Source organism: Balaenoptera borealis (assembly GCF_965194805.1).
Source record: "Balaenoptera borealis genome assembly, chromosome: 13".
NCBI lineage: Eukaryota > Metazoa > Chordata > Mammalia > Artiodactyla > Balaenopteridae > Balaenoptera > Balaenoptera borealis.
This window is the reverse complement of record NC_138870.1, coordinates 100,350,972-100,368,360: the sequence shown is the minus strand read 5'-3', so window position 1 is coordinate 100,368,360 and position 17,389 is coordinate 100,350,972. Positions and strand designations below refer to the sequence as shown.

Below are 17,389 nucleotides of genomic sequence, written 5' to 3'. Positions count from 1 at the left end.
TGTTGTTTATCCATCTCATTTGTTGGGCATCTACTTAAGGCTGAGTGCTGGGCAGATGACACTGTCCTGGATCGTGCCTGGTTTGGCCACATCCCTGGCCTTGCTTGGGACCCAGAAGCCGGAGGGGGGAGCTGGCGCCTACCCACGGACCTCTGGAAAGAGGCCAGGCTGGAGGCAGATAGAGCAGGCTGGCTGCTGGCAGGGCCTGGACGTTAGCTTGGTGGTTCCAACTGACACATGTGAGGCTCTGTGCAACTGTTTTCTGACCTTCTGCTCTGCCCTCTGGCCAGGGAGGGCCCAGGGTGACCCCCATCTCTTCCGGTTTAAGCCACTGACCCAGCCCGTTCCTCCTCCAGCCCAGCTCCTTAGGTCGCCTCCTGCTGTCCCCTGCCCAGGATGCCAATGCTTTGTGTCCTACCTGTTGCCCGGAAGTCCTGCAGAGTCCAGCTTCAGCTTTCCAGTCTGCTTGAGCCCAGGTTGGGGGTCACACTCCCTGGCTCGGGGGGCCTGATGTCCTCAGTATGAGGATAAAAGAGAATGAGGCTTGTGAATGTGCTTCAGGAACTGCCAGGAGCCCTGTCTCTCCAGTCTGGCTCTGGCCTCTGCCCCCACTTCCTGCAGCGCAGAAGGCCCTGCGCCCCGGCCACACATACATATACCGGGCCGGTCCGTGTTTCTGAGACCCAGCTCAGGTCTTCCCCCTTCTGGGAGCTCCTTTCCCTCCCTTTGTGTCCTGGCTAATTCCTAATGAATCTTCAGGGCATCCTGAAGATCGAATGACACACTGTGTAGCATACCGGGGCCCTGCCAGCCTCAGTGCCTGGCTCATGGTAGGTACTCAGTATACAGTACGTGCTCAGCGTACAGGGGAAGGTACCATTACCCGCATTATCATCATCATCATCTGTTCTCACCACCTCTCACAGTGGTTTCAGGCTCAAATGACATCATGTATGGTGAAGACCTTAGAAAATCGCCCGCTGCTGTATACCTCGGAGGTGAGAGTTATGGTGCACCCTGGTCCCTCCCCTAAAGGAGCTTCAGGTCTAGTCAGGGTGCATGAGCTGAAATTATGTATCAGTGGAAATTCTTAGCGAACAGGTGAGGATTGTACGTACAGGTGGTAAATCGGCAGCTGTTGAGCTGCCGTGTGAACAGCCTGGGGCCGAAGGAGGGGGCCGTTTGGCCACTTGCTCCCGAAGCGCTCTGTGAATGAGTGCTGCTGGGGGGTTCTGGGGACCTGAGTGGACACTGTCCCACTTGCACTGAGGTTTTCTCATCCTTGGGGACCCACCTACAGTCATCGGTCAGAACCGGTGTTGCCTGCTGGAGTGCTCACCCGTGGGCCATCAGACCCCCGCTGGCTTCCCCAGGAGGACCTTGCAGAGGTTTCTGGAGGCTATGGAATCTGGAGGGGCTTGCAGGCCCTGGGCAGTAGTTGCCTAAAGGGTCTTGGGGATCATCCAGGTGTTCACTTCCTGGCTCACAGGTGGGGAAGTGGAGGCCTGAGAAGGCAGGGGTCTTGTCTGAGTTGGGGCTAGAGCCCAAGTTTGGTGGGCCCGTTTCTCCACGCTGCCATTTCTGCACACAATTATTGCTGTCTGGGGCTCTCTGTTCTGAGAAGAGGGAATGAACGGTCAGTATTCAGTTGAACATAGTGGTTAAGGCACGGACTTTGGAGCCAGACTGCTTGGGTTTAAATCCTGCCTGTGTAGCCTGGACAAGTTACTAGACCTTCTTTTGTTTATTTGTGAAATAGAGATAATAATAGTCCTACCTCATAAAGATGGTGTGAGAATTAAGTGAATTAACGTATATAAAGCATGTGAACAGAGCCTGACACAGAGGACACACCGAATAAGCATTAGCTGCTGTTACTGTGATGATGGTGGTGGTACTAACGGTCATGTTAACAGTGATGGTGCTGATGATAGTGACATTGATGACGAAGATGAAGTTGTTGATGGTATCGATGATCATAATGTTGTCCAGTATATGAAAGGGGTGAAGCCTTGTCTTTCCAACAACTCCCAGCTGGGAAATGGGGTGTTCTGGTTCATTGACTATTCGGATAAACCACATGCATAGATCCGTATCCCCACAGAGACATACAGACGTGTGTGCCATTCACAGATGACCATTTACCGAGAATGTGCAATAAAAGATACGAGTGACGGAAGGCTTTCCTTTGTTCTGCTAACCCTACTCCAGGATTGGCGAATAGTACGCTGCCACTTTCTCCCATAGCAGACATCAATAATCAATCACCGGGCCCTCCAGACAGCCATTTCTACTTTAGATGAAACCTGCTTTCCCTCCCTGGGCCCCTTTATCTGCAGGTCCTGAGCTGGTGTGGGTTTTGCAGAGCCTGGGGTTGGAGTCTGGGGGGAAATGAGTTGCCTTGTCCTAGAGATCTGATAGACTTTGCTGTTTACTGTGGTAAACACAGAGGACAGATTCTCAGCAAAGCAGGTCCAGAGACTGTGGCTTCCACAGAAGAGCCTCCCTAGCTCTCCCCAGGATGAAATCAGCCTATGGCCCCGCCATGCGAGGCTGACTGAGCCTTTCGTACCCTTCACTGTGTTGCCTTGAAACTCCTGCTGCTTGAGGAAAACCCTTTAGCAAACCTGGCACCTGAAGCAGCCGGAACCCCCTTCCGGGGACGGTTTCTCACACGCCTTCAAGGCCATCTTGCCATGTGGCCAGTGCACGTGTGCTGATGACAGGGCTTCCACGTGTGCAGCCACTGTGTGTCCAGGGAGCAGCCCGCGGCCACGTGTGGTCAGCTTAACGCTGGCAGGGGGCTTGCTGCAGCCAGAGTGAGGTGCCTCAGACATTGGGAGAGACCCTGAGCAAAGCTGAGGATAAATCAGTGTTTTCCTGATGATTTGCATTTCAACAGGATCTGAAGTTGCTCGAGGTAAACTCATGGATGTGCAGAGCTGGAGTGAACTCTACTGGGCCTCCAGGGCAGCCCCCGGGTTTTACAGATGACCGCCCCGTTTGTTGCCCTCCCCAGGCCCATACAGCCTTCGTTTAGCCCACATCACACTATGTTGATGTTTCCCATGTCTCCTTCTGGAATGTGGGCTCCTCCAAGGCAGGGTCTGTCACCTGTTCAGCTCTGACCCCTAGAACCCAGCACCAGGCCTGGCACAGGGCTTAGAAGGCCTCTGTTGGGTGAAAGGGTGGATGGATGAGTCCCAGCAGTCACCTCCTCCAGGAAGCGTTCCCTGATGCCCCAAACAGGTCAGCTGTCACCTGAGCATCCTTCCTTCAGAGCTCCTGTCACACTGGGTTGTGATGACCTACGTGACTTCACTCAGGGTTGGGCCCAGAGCTGGTGTTGGTGGGCAGTGAATGACCCTTATCAATCTCTGGGATATCAGGAAAGGCCTCCCAGAGCCTCCTAAACTTTGTGGGGCTTTTTGTTTTGTTTTTAATTAAGTAATTAATTTTATTTTTGGCGGTGTTGGGTCTTAGTTGCTGTGCGTGGCCTTTCTCTAGTTGCAGAGACCCGGGGCTACTCTTCGCTGTGATGCGGGGGCTTCTCACTGTGGTGGCTTCTCTTGTTGCGGAACACGGGCTCTAGGCGTGCGGGCTTCAGTAGTTGTGGCACGAGGGCTCTGTAGTTGTGGCTCGCGGGCTCTAGAGCACAGGCTTAGTAGTTGTGGCGCACGGGCTTAGTTGCTCCGTGGTATATGGGATCTTCCCGGACCAGGGCTTGAACCCGTGTCCCCTTCATTGGCAGGCAGATTCTTAACCGCTGCGCCACCAGGGAAGTCCGAGCCTCCCAAACTTTGAAGGTTTTATAGATGAGGAAGCTGAGGCCTGAGAGGGAAAGGGATTAGCCTAAGGTTATCTGGTGGGGACCAGTGGCAGAATTAGGTTGAGGAAATGGGGCCCAGGGAGGTCAGTCTCTAACCACGTCACCCAGCTGAGAGACAGTAGGGCCTGGATTCCAACCCTGGTCAGCGTTGGGGTCCCGGCAGTGGTCCAGGCCCCCATAAGCCTGTTTGAATGCAGTGGGAGGAGTTCCTTAGCTATGGAGTGTTAGAGGGGGCTGGGGAGACCCTTTCACACCTCCCCTCACTGCCATCAGCTCATCTGAGCCGGGCCCTATGAGCCCTGATAGCTGGGAGATACCCCCTCAGCTAACCACTTTGAACTGCTGTCATTCTCTGTCGTTTCCTCTCTAACCACACCCCAGCATCACTGTCCTTATCTAGCTCCTCAAACTTGCCAGCTCCTTCCTACCCCAGGGCCTTTGCACATTCTATTTCCCCATCCCTCTTCATTTAGCTAAGCTGCTATATCCCCCCTCACCAGGCGCCTTGTGCATGGGCCTTTAGGGGGCCACCAGGGCCAGCCCTGTGCTGGCCTCCTGGTCTGAATTAGTTGGCCCTATGTGTACTCTTTTTGCCGAGGGGGCAGACCGGGGACAAGGAAGGGGCATTTCATCCCCTTTAAATGCTTCAACTCATTTAACCTTAATTGCTTTGTTTTCATAGACATTTGCTAAGGAAAAGGACCAAATTATAGCCTGAATTGGGTCTTACTAATCTTAATTAAAAGCTCTCATTTATAATCAGGACCAGGCCCCAAACGTGGAGAAAACCACCCTCAAATGGCTTGTTTAAATAACTGAGACCCTCTTGATAATCACTGTTTAGTCTGAACCAGCAGTGCACATCACCCCTTCTACGTGTACTTAATTTTTTAGACCATTTATTCAAGTGGTTTATTCCACTTGCAAGTTCCAACTCGGGCCTTTTCCAGAATGTTATAATTAAAACTCTTGAGGGAAGTAACTTTTTGTTTTGGCCACAGTATATCAAATATATTACTATTTTCCCTTTTTTGCGAAAAAGAAAAAAATGACAACCTTATGGGCATCAGAGATCACAAAATTAGCATGTATGTAATGAATGTAAATAGTCACTTCCTGAATTTTATATCCCCAGGGTCTACTTGTCAGTCACTGAAGTTAGGTAGATTACAGGGCATGCTATTAAGTGTGTTAACAAAACTCCTAATAACACATCCAGTGATCCATTTAGTTTAACATCAGAAAAAAAAAAAACCTTAAGACCAATTGGCCGTCTGAGGGAATAATGTCTATGACCTTATTCAGTCATTTTCATCATCATTATTACACGCTTTATTGAGACTCCAGATAAAATTCTGCTTTCTGGGAGGCCAGGAAAGGGCCGTAGGAGGTGGGCTGGGAGCGGGGAGGAGGGGAAATTCTTCTTCAAGTCTTAAAACGTGCAATTATGCATGCTAATGTGTGCCCTGCTGAAGATGAAAGCGCTCAAGTCCAGCAGACCAGCGGGCAGGAAGAAATTGGATGTGACTTAAAATTCCAAGTTGCTGTCAGCTAGCAATTAGGCAGCGCCGCTTACAACTGGTCCCAGATCTGCTGCAGAGTTTAGGCTTCTTGGAGTCTATGTCCATTTCTGGAAGGAAAAATTGAAAGCTCGAATCGTTGGCGTTTAAGCATTGGAGGTGTTTGGCTCCCTCAGCCTCAGTTTGCCCGTGCGTAAAATGTGTCCACTGGACTAGATTCAGTTTAATGTCAAGAATGTTCACTGAGTACCTACTCTGTGCCAAGCTTGGTGCTGGGGCCAAGACGTTTTCCTGACCTCCCTGGTTAGGGGAGAGACAGATTGGGAAAGACGTGATCGTAACAGCGCGTGGAAAGTACAGCATTGGAAATACAGACCAGACTCAGTGGGGGTGAGGACGAGAGAGGGCGCATATCTCTGCCTGGGGAAGGGGGCAGTTTGAGAGGGCTCCCTGGAGAGGTGTCATCTGGGCTAAGTTAGGAAAGCAGAGCGGGTCTCTGACGTTCCTTCCGGCTCCGTAGCTCCGCGGAAGTGTCTGTAGCAAGGATGCAGAGCCCTGTTTTTGTCCTTGCCGACTCCGTAAGTCCAGCAAGTGACTTAACCTTCCTGAGACCTGGTTCCTTACCCATCAAACGGGAGCAATGGCACCTGCCTCACAGAATGTGCCTTGGAGTGGGGTTGGGGGAGGGAAAGCCACCTCGCCATATGTGAGAGTGCGTTGAAGACAGCACCAGGGCCTGCGCGTCGAGCTTGCTTTTTTCTCTAAGTCCCCATTTCTCCTAGGGTTAGAGGGCCTCTGCCCCCACCCCCTCCCCTCGTCTCCAAGCTCCCCAGGCAGCAGGCCTCTCTCGGCCCCCTCCTTCAGGCCCTCTAGCTTCCTCTTGGCCGCTTCTTATTACAGTGGCTGGATTTGTTTTTCCATTGGAGGAATGCTAACCAGAAAAAACCATTATTTCTAAGAAAATAAACCACAGGCCTGTTGGCCTTTGAATGCTACTGAAGTGGATGGCAGCCTTCCCCAAAGGCCTTGAGACAAAGAGGGCCAGAGGGCTTGTGTGTGCAGGCAAGGTCAGGGGGTCTCGGAGGGTACTTGGAGGGGGTCCTCCAGATGCGCCAGGGCTGCAGCCCCTGGGAGGAGAGAGTGTAAAACCCCATCTGGCCGGCTTGGACTTCTGGCCTGTTAATTACGGCTGCTGCTGTGGCTCAGCCCCGCTCCCTCCGTGGGCTCCAAGATGCACCCTCTCTCCCGGAGCCACCCTGCCTCTGTCTGGGCCTCCTGCCCCTTGAGTCGAGGGGAGTAGAGCTGGCTGTAGGTCCCTGGAGACCTGGGTGCCAACGTGTGTGACCTTGGGCAGGTCTGTGGACCTCTTGGGCCTTAGTGTGCTGACTTCAGAGTTCAGGGCTGGGGCCAGGATACCCCAGGCCCCTTTGGACCCCTGCAGCAGGCAGCTCTGTCTTCAGGGTGCTCCTTGCCATGGTGGTACCCGGTGCGGGCTCAGTGGGTAGGGTTTCCAGGTGGGCTCCAGCTGGACTGTGAACCGCCTGTCCCTGCCCACTGACAGCCCCAAAGGCAGGCCCGGCCTGGCCGCAGCGCTGGCCGCAAGGCTGTCCCTGCGTGAGATGTTCGTCTGTCTCTGGGTCATCCTCCCCCTCTAGGCTGGCGGCTCCTCGTGGCCAGGGTCTGGGCTGAGGGCGAGGGGCCAGGACGGGGAAGGTGCTGGTATAGGAGGGAAGAAGTCGGGGAGGTGGCTTGATGCTCAGCGAGGACCGTGGGCCCTGGCTCCCTATTCGCTGAGATGTGGGGAATTCTCCAGGTGATTGTGTCAAGGTTAGGATGGTGGAGTCTGGAACCAGCCTGCCTGGCTTCTTCCAGTTTTGGCTTTGGCACTTACTAGCTGGGCGGTCTTGCGCGAGTCACTTCAGCTCTCTGAGCCTCCGTTTCTCTTTCTGTGATGAGAGAAGTTAAGCCCTTCCTACTTGGCCTATAGCAAGGGTTTAGCCACCTGCCATTAGAGGGTGGTGGTGGGCAGTTGTCCCTGCTGTTATTGTCATTAGAGAGAAACTCCACTGGGGATTTGGGGAGAAAGAGAATGAAATCAAACTGCACCAGGGCAGCTCAGGCCCCTGCTGCTGGAGCCCAGAGGGCGGCCTGTGAGGTTAGGGGAAGACGCCTGAGCTGGGAGTCTTGGGTCAAGTTGCTGTCGGCCCCGACCTGCTGGTAAGGTTAGCTCCGCAGTTCCCCTCTCTGGGCTCGGTTACCCCTTTATCAAATCCAGGGGCGCATCGGTGGAGCTCTAGGACCCCAGCTTGCCCATTCCAAGTGGCGGCTCAGGCTTTCAGGCAACTGTGTTTCTCATGATCCTCCTGTTGAGTTCCCAGGGGGTTGGGCCCATGGAACAGCCCCTCTGAGCCTGCAGTTTGCTCAGCGGGTGGGAGGACGACCACGCCTCTGACTGGTAGGAGGGTGGTGGGAGCCTCAGCTCTGGGCTGGCAGCCTCCTGGGGCCCCTCCTCACTTCCATCTTGAACACTCGGATAGGTGAGCTCTCTGTCAACCAGGGTGCTTCGGTACCCACCAGACCTGATGTCGGAGCCTGGGGACAGCCCCCAGTGAAGGGTCCAGGGTGCTTCAGTACCCACCAGGCCTGATGTCGGAGCCTGGGGACAGCCCCCAGTGAAGGGTCCAGGGTGCTTTGGAGGGAGAAAAGGAGTCATTAACTGGTCCTCTGGGTTTGGTAAGCCAGTCCCGCCTGGTACTTGGGAACCACAAAGCCCACCATGAGCCCGCGCTGGGCAGGTGGCATTCGAGGTCAGTCCAAGGTGAGCATCTGCACCCCAGCAGAGCCCCAGAGACGCGCCAGCACGGTGGGTGAGAGTGCCGAGAGCATTAACTTAGAAAAACAGCTGTGTTGAGATATGATCCACATACCATACAATGCACCCACTTAAAGTACACGATTCAGTATTTACAGAGTTGTGTATCCATCACCAAAATCAACTTTAGACCCTTTTCATTATTCCAGAAAGAAACCCTGTACCCCTTAGCCGTCACTCCCCAGCCCCCCAGCCCCCCAGGCCCCAGAAACCACTAATCTGCTTTCTGTCTCAATAGTTGTGGCTTTTCTGGAGACTTCTTATAAATGGAATCCTACAAAACGTGGCCCTTTGTGACTGAGACAGCATCCTCCGAAGTCAGGTAGCCTGGCTCACTTCCTGGCTCCACTTGTGTTAGCTGTGTGACCTTGGGCAGGGCAGGTGACACCTCTGAGCCTTGGTTTCCCTCGCGGTCAAAAAAAGATGTTGGTACCCACTTCTCAGGGTGCTCATAGCAAAGGGCCTGCATACGGCCTCACATGTCCACGGAGGCGCCAGTCAAGGTGGCCACTCATTCGTTCAATGCCGAGCAGACTTTTGAGGAGACACCGTGCTACTGCTGAGCCTGCAGCTGAACAGGACACAGTTCTTGCCCCGTGGAACTCACAGCCTCGAAGGACACATACATCGCAAGTGAGAGTAGTGATGGTGTCCATTCAGGGAGCTGTGGCGTCCAGAGGGTGGGGAGGAGTCCCGTCTGCCAGGGGGTCTGCAGGAGCTTCAGGGAGGAGCCGATGCTGGGGCTCAGTCTGCAGAGGGCGTAGGCGTCTGGGAAGGGGAAGGAGCTCCGGGCAGAGGGAACAGCACGAGCAGAAGCGTGGAGGAGGCCTGAAGCCGTCCGGGCCACTGGGAGAGGTCAGCCAGCAGCTCAGACCCCATGGTTACCTTGGATCATGGGTTGGCTGGGGGGAGGACCTTCCCACCCTCTGGCTGAGCCATGGTCATTGTGTGCAGTTAGGAATGAAAAAGTATATAGATTTGTGTTGGTTTTGCATGACCTTTGACCTTTCCCATAATTAACTGCTGGGCCCACTTCTGGCATTGTCTCAGCAGAAGGGAAACCTGATCGATGGATGCCAGGGGTCCACTGAGAGCGGGTCTCATTACTCAGTCATTACAAACCCAGAGCTTAACCCTGTGCCGACGGGGGGGGGGGGGGGGGGGGGGGCGGCTTAATCCTTCCTGCTAGGCGGCCCTGCGAAACTACCTTCCCGCGAATGTAATTAGCCAACAAACTGGATTAAGATTTATTCACCAATAAGGACTCAACTTCCTAAGCCATGCATCTCTCGCAGAATGGTTGCCTGATCTAAGGAGTGCACGGTTTTTCCTAAAGCCCCCAGACAAAGGAGAAGACATGCAAGCGCCCAGCCAGGGAAGGGTTCTTTGTTAGAGCATTTGGTCTCCACTGTCTGCAAGGAATTTTGAGAAAAATGCCAATTTCAAGGGGAAGCGCAAAGATATTTTCGGTAGTGATCTCTGAGAGTGGAGAGTGAGATGCTTTAAAAATCCTCATTTTGAGAACCTTTCCGGTCAGTCTGATTTTTAGGACTAAAATGCCCTAAGTAGTAGTAAAATGAGAAGAATCTCTGACTCGTTGTAGTAGAATCTCTTATAGGCACTACAGAGTAGATACATATTTTATGGGGCAGCAAGAATCAATTTTGAATTAAATGAAAAAAAACCATATTCATCCCACTCGCATCCTCACCAGTGTTGCTGGCACATCACCACAGCTGTGGGATTGTGTGTGCCTGCTGCCATTTTAATATAGGAAAAGTGGAACTGCCTGACCTTTTAAAATCCCATAATGAGCAGCTCCCCGTGCTGTTTTTCTCTGCTCTATTGGATGTTGGAAGCTGTTTTCTGTTGGGAATTGAGTTCTCATTAAAAAAAAAAAAAATCCCAGCTGGAGAAGGAGCAGGGATGTTTAAGGCGAGCTGTCGAGACTTCTCATCCTTAGCATTCAGGTCAGATTTTTTGTCCTGCCCACTTTCTCTGGTATGAACCGTCTCTGTCACTGCCCCTCAACCACAAGAGCAGGTGCAGACCTTGGAAATAAAAACAGTGTTGCACGTGACATCTCCTCCCCACCTTTCTCCTTGATAACTTTTTGGAGCAGAAAGCACTTTTTAAAAGTATTCATCTCATGCACCCCGAGGCTGTGGCTCCAACGGGAATAGAGCCTGCATCTGAACGCAGCCCCTGGCTGGAGGCCTGAAGACGAGGTCCTCAGCCATGCTGGGCCTTGTTCTCGACATCAGTACAATGGAATCAGCAGCCACACCTGCTTTCCACACAGCTCCATCACTCCGATCTCTGCTTCTGTGGTCCTGTGGCCGTCATCCCTCTGTATGTCTGTGTTTTCACATGGTTTTCTCCTTTCTGTCCTAACATCCTCTCTGTGTGTCTGTATCCAAATTTCCTTCTTATAAGAACACCAGTCACTGGTTTAGGCCCACCCTACTCCACTACAACCTTACCTAAAATTTGACTACATCTGCAAAGATCCTATTTCCAAGTCAAGTCACATTCACAAGTACTGAGGGTTAGGACATCAACACATCTTTTGGGGGGACACAGTCCAACTCACAACAGTCCTTTAAGAGTAAATATCTAGATCAGTCTCCCAAGGCAAAAGAAATAAAAGCAAAAATAAACAAATGAGACCTAATCCAACTTAAAAGCTCTTCCACAGCAAAGGAAACCATAAACAAAACGAAAAGACAATGTATGGAATGGGAGAAAAATATTTGCAAATGATGTGACCAACAAGGGCTTAATTTCCAAAATATACAAACAGCTCATACAACTCAGTATCAAAAATACTAAACAAAACAAAAAACCAAAAAAAAACCCAATCAAAAAATAGGCAGAAGATCTAAATAGACGTTTCCCCAAAGAAGACCTACAGATGGCCAACAGGCACATGAAAAGATGCTCAAGATCACTAATTATCAGAAATGCAAATCAAAACCACAATGAGGTACCACCTCACACCAGTCAGAATGGCCATCATCAAAAAGTCTACAAATAATAAACGCTGGAGAGGGTGTAGAGAAAGCGGACACTCCTACACTGTTGGTGGGAATGTAAGTCGGTGCAGCCACTATGGAAAACAGTATGGAGGTTCCTTAAAAAACTAAAAATAGAGCTATTATATGATCTAGCAATCCCACTCCTGGGCATATATCCGGGAAAGATGAAAACTTGAATTCAAAAAGATACATTCACCACAATGTTCATAGCAGCACTATATTTACAATAGCCAAGACATGGAGACAACTCAAGTACCCGTCAATAGACAATTGGTTTAGAAGATGTGAGATACACACACACACACAATGGAATATTACTCAGCCATAAAAAAGAATGAAATAATGCCATTTGCAGCAACATGGATGGACCTAGAGAATATCATACTAAGTGAAGTGAGTCAAACAGAGAAAGACAAATATTATATATCACTTACATGTGGAATCTAAAAAATAATACAGATGGTTCTATATGCAGAGCAGAAGCAGACTCACATACATAGAAAACAAATTTATAGTTGTCAGAGGGGAAAAAGAGTGTGGGAGGAATAAATTAGGAGTATGGGATTAACAGATACAAACTACTAAACATAAAATAGGTAAGCAACAGGGATTTACCGTATAGCACAGGGGACCATATTCAATATCTTGTAATAACCTATAATGGAAAATAATCTGAAAATATATAACTGAATCACTTTGCTGTACAGCTGAAACTAACACAATATTGTAAATCAACTATACTTCAAATTTTAAAAAAAGAGTAAATATCTAGAGAGCTTGGCTCTGCCCCCCTCCATTCCTTTACCCTCTCTGCTCTCCAACTGCCTGTTCCTCATTCTCTGACCTTAACAGTCCTTAAAAAGTGGTCCAACATAGAGAACAGACTGGTGGCTGCTAGGGGGAGGGGTTTGGGGGAGGGATGGAGTGGGAGATAGGGGTTAGCAGATGTAAACTAGTGTATATGGAATGGATAAGCAACAAGATCCTACTGTATAGCACAGAGAACTATATTCAGTATCCTATGATAAACCATAATGGAAAAGAATATTTTAAAAAAGAATATATATATATCAGGTATATATACATATAACTGAATCACTTTGTTGTACAGCAGACATTAATACAACATTGTAAATCAACTATACTTCAAATAAAAAAATTTGTTTTTAAGTGGTCTGAGACTGATGGGCATCTTGGAGGCCTGCAGGACCTCCTCTGGGGCTGATGGCTCTTTGATATGTTTTTTACAATAATAAATCTACTAGCTTTGGCAGGGATTTTTTTTTTGGTTGATTTGTTTATGTGTTTATCTCTTATGTATTAAAGGAGGAGGCTCACATGATTTTAAAAAACAAAAATTCAAGGCACATACACAGAGAATCAGGGAAGGTTTGGTTTGTGAGCAGACGTTCTGCATTCAGGATGGATGCTGGGTGGGTGGGTAAAGCAGGCTGGCCTCAGAAGGCTGTGAGAGCACTTCAGGCCTGGGGATTGGAGAGGAACCAATAATTCTAAGGGGTGCTCAGATCTGGGGGAATTCTCTGGGACTGGATTAAGGGAAGAAATGTGAGCAGCAAACATTCCTGCACTCTTCAGCCCATCAGCGCCCACTGTGACCTACACTATGGGGAGTCGAAGGAAAAGGCTAGAGTTGTTTTATGGACTGTCCAGCAATCTCTTTATAATGTCTTTTGTGTATAGTGATCAAGTAGTTTATCATTTTGATAGTGAAAAGGTTGCTGTTAATAATCATACCCAGACAACAGGCATAAACTGGAACTATGCCAGGCAAATTTGGGTGTATGATTATCCTAACTGGGGAAAGACAATTTTCTCAGACCTTACCACCCTCAAAACAGCTTGTTCAATTGAACTTTATGGATGTGGTGACTCTATAACTGATTGTGTTTCCTTCCTTGCCTTGGTTTCTAGGAAACTCAAAGTCATATTTGTGGCCTTCCTTTGTAATTGTGCTGGAATTACCAAATGTATTTCTGCATACATTCCCCAGCTTTCCCTTATTCTGCAACCCTCATTTCTTTTCTTCATCCTAACATCTGTTCTTTTTGAAAATCTTATTGTATGTATTTTGTAGACTGTTTAGATGGAGGATGTTTGAAGTCACTGATGGATGGATGAATAGGTGTTTGGTTGGATGGATGGGTGAATGTTTAGCTGGGTAGATGGATGAACAAGAAGGCGTGTGTGTGTGTGTGTGTGTTTGGATAGATGGGTGGGTGTTTGGATCAATGAATAGATGGATAGATGGTTAGACATTTAGATGGATAAGTATTTAGATAAATAGATGCTTAGATGAATGGAAGGATGGGTGTCTGGCTGAATATTTAGATGGATGGATGCATGTTTGTATGGGTGGATGTTTGACTGGATAAATGGATGGGGGAATAGGTGATTGGATAAATGGAAGGATGGTCAGCTGACTGGATATTCAGATAGATAGATTTTAGCATGCATAGACAAATGGAAGAATGGTTGGGTGGGTATCTGAATGAATAGCTTACTGGAGTGACTAGATGGATGGATAGCGGGTGGGTGGATGGATGTTTGGGTGAGTGGATGCATGACTGACTGGCTGGTTATTTGGGTTGATGGGTAGGTGCACACACAAGTGTGTGTGTGTGTGTATGGTTGTGGCACAAGTGGAAGGATGAAGGTGTGAATGGATGTTTTGATGATTAGATTATACTTTCTTGGTACATAGGGTAAATGTGCCAAGAGTGAAATAACATATATAAAGTGCTTTGCCTATCAATGCCTGGCATGTCATGGGCATTCTGACTTACTAGAAAGGACATGGGCTTTGTAAACTGAAAGACTTTCGTTTTGATCCTTGCCCTACCACTTACTATGTGACCTTGAGCAATTACCTCTCTGCCTTTTACTTTGCTTGACCATAAAATAGAGTTAAAATACCTACTCCAGAGGGTTGCTGTGAAAATTAAATAAGCTGGTATATGTTTCAGGAGTAGGTACCTGCATACTGAGGGACAGCATAAGAGAGAGAGAATTCTTCTGCCCAAGCATGGAATAAAAGTCCTCCCCCTCGGTCTGACTGATCAGCCTAAGTCATGTGCCCACCCTGGGACCCGTAGCAGTTGCTATGCCATCTACTGTCTGAGTTAGACTGATCAGCCTGCACCCCCACAGGTGGAGTCAGGCCATCTTCTTTTTTTTTTTTTTTTTTTTTTGATTTTTTATTAATTTATTGCATGGGTATTTTGGAACAATCCATTAGTGCAAACAAAAAGCAGCAATCGCCTGCTCCATTATTCTAATCCCACTTCTCAGAGGCAACCACTTTCTTTTCTTGGGGCTGTTTCTTTTGGTATTTTAAACACATTTCTATATATCACACTTATAATTTCATTTCTTATTGAGACATTATTGGCTTTCATTGTTAGAACTGAGAAATCAATTCTCTTTTTTCTTCTCCCATCTTTCTATTATAGTTGTATCATAATTTTTGTTAAATAAAATTTTTATTCTTTATTTGGTTAAACCTGCTTGAATGAAGGAAAGGACAGCAGTTCGGGAGCTGCTGATTCGCATCAGATGAGAGATGACGCTCACGCGAACAGGCAGTGGAAACGGGTGACCAGTCAGCAGACTGTACCCATGTTAAGCGTGTAGAAAATTCATGTGTTGGTAGCTGATAGGCGTCAGTGGAGAGGTGGAAGGATAACAGTATTCACTGGGATGGAGAACCCCAGGGAAGTGCAGATTGATGAGTTAAAGTTGGGCCATGTTGCCTTTGGAGTGAGTGTGGACGATCTAGGGGGAGAGGTGGTTGGATTGGTGTATCTGGGGCCCTAGCAAAAGGTCGGAGCTGCAGAGATTGGGAAGTAATCAATATCTGTCTTTATAAATCCATGTGCCCTTTCAAACACAAAATCTTACATCCTGCTTTAATGTTATTTAAAACTTCTAAGTACATTAAGTATAATGATTAAAAACAATTCAAATGACTTACAGAATTGAGCCTGCTTCCCAGCTGACACTGATGGCCTCTGCAGGCAGGCAACCTCCTGTCTCTTGCACCTTTGGGGATCCAGGCAACTTTATTCTTCCCTCGTCATGGCAGGGTGGGTGGGCACCAGGAGGAGGCTGGGCAGCTCAGACCCTGTATTCCAGCACGTTCAGTGCTGCAGTTGTCAGTGAAGTTATTCCCTCTGCTGGCACTGTCCCAGACAGTGCTTGATCACCTCCAGAGTCAGGGAGCTCACTACCTCCTGAGACAGGCCCTGTCTTCCAGATGGACATACCTACCCATGAACATTAATTGGCCCCCTTGCCTTTCCCCTACTGTGAGTAGCTCTGCCCTCTGGACCGCTTGGAGAGAGCATGGAGCTGGATGTCTCCGTGCCTCAGGCATTTGCAGGAGCCGCCAGGTTTGCTTTCAGTTCCCTCTCTTCAGGCTGGCCACTTCCTGGCTCTCATAGCTGGAGCCTGGCCTCAAAAATCCCTCTTCGACCAGGTAGAGGAGAGACTGCTTCTTCCCACGTGGTAGCCTCTTGCAGAGCACTTCTAGTACTGCTGAGACGGGGCAGTACTGCTTCTGGTTTGGCTGTGGGAACACTTCCGGTTCCACTGGGGAACTTCTGGTTCCGCTGTGGGACACTTCTGGCTGCCCCCTTTCCTGCTTCTCCGCAGAGCCTGTGGAGGTCTGGGTGGGTAGGTTGAACACCCCCTCCCCTCTGCTGCCTTGGGGGGGTTGCACTGGTTCGAATCCCACTTACAGCCCTTCTAGGTGTGTGACTGTTGCCAAGGGTTTGGCCTTCTTGTGCCTCGGCTTCTTCGATGCCCTTGTAAAATTGGAATAACGACGATGGTGCCTGTGTCTCAGAGTTAGCGTGGGGACTGGGTCGATGATGACGCGTGGTGTCGCCCCCCGGGACTTGGGCATAGAAGCAGCTCATTGAATGTTAACTAGACTCCCTCCTATTGCTCTCCAGGGTCTCTCAAATCTCTCTGGAACTTCAGAACTGATAGCTCTTTGACCCCTGATGGGAAGTGTTGAGAAAGACTTAAAACAGCAAAAAGGGTGACCTTTACAAAGGCTATTGGCCATTGTTTATGAGATAGAAGCCTTTGTTGTAACAAGGAAACTGGAGCAGTAGAAATTCAGACTTGAGACGCTGATCTGGAAGGAAACTCTGGGGGGAGTATGTGGACTTTTCTCTCATTCCAGAGGTTACATTTTTTGGTGGTGTGCAAAGTTAATTTATTGCATACCCCCTGCCTCACAAGTAATGAGGTCTCCACCTCTGGGAAGCTTTCAAATATCCTGAGAAGAGGCAGTTTGGGGGGATTTTAGGCAGGGTCCCTGCATGCTGTTATGTTAGTGTTGAGAGGGCTTTAAAGGGGGCAGATATGGGTGGGAATCTTGCCTGCTTCTCTGTAGGGGGGGATCTGAAAATCACCCCAAACATGCCTGGCACGTGGCCCTGCTCCCCAAGGCGGTGGCCAACCTCGTGGCAGAGCCAGGATCTTCATCTTTGTAACCTTTGGGTCCCCTGCCCCCAGCAAGGACTTTAGTGAATACCTGTTGAGTCACCCCCTAACCACTCATGTCCTGGTGACTTCAGCGGTGGGGGGAGAGGGGACCCCCAGGCTCTTCCTCTGACACCTCTCATGCACCTCATTTTGCAGACATCGACGAGTGTGAGAATGACTACTACAACGGGGGCTGTGTCCACGAGTGCATCAATATCCCGGGGAACTACAGGTGCACCTGCTTTGACGGCTTCACGCTGGCACACGATGGACACAACTGCCTGGGTGAGTGATGCAGCTGTGCCCTGCCCGCTGGGCACACCCTGCCTGTTTCTCAGCTCCAGCTGGCAGTTCTGGGGGTAGTGGGAAGGATTGCCCTCTTTTGGTTCCTTGTATTAGTTTGCTAGGGCTGCCGTAACAAAAAAGCACAGCTTGAGGGGCTTAAACAACAAGAATTAATTTTCTTACAGTCCTGGAGGCTAGAAGTCCAAGGTCACGGTGTTGATGGGTCTCTTTTTATTCTGAGGCTTCTCTCCCTGGCTTGCAGCTGGCCCCCTTCTCGCTGGGTGTTCACATGGTCTTCTCTCTGCGTGCAGGTATCTGATGCCTGTCTCTC

At 49.4% G+C, this 17,389-nt stretch overlaps 1 protein-coding gene across 2 annotated transcripts in view; it reads left to right on the top strand.

Moving 5' to 3' along the window:
- Positions 1-17,389, top strand: part of SCUBE1 (signal peptide, CUB domain and EGF like domain containing 1) — a 134,084-nt gene that overhangs the window by 5,014 nt on the left and 111,681 nt on the right. For both annotated transcript variants that reach the window (XM_082352633.1, XM_082352634.1), the window contains exon 3: positions 16,930-17,058. In XM_082352633.1, the coding sequence (XP_082208759.1) occupies positions 16,930-17,058 (129 nt within the window). The remainder of the gene's footprint in view (positions 1-16,929; positions 17,059-17,389) is intronic.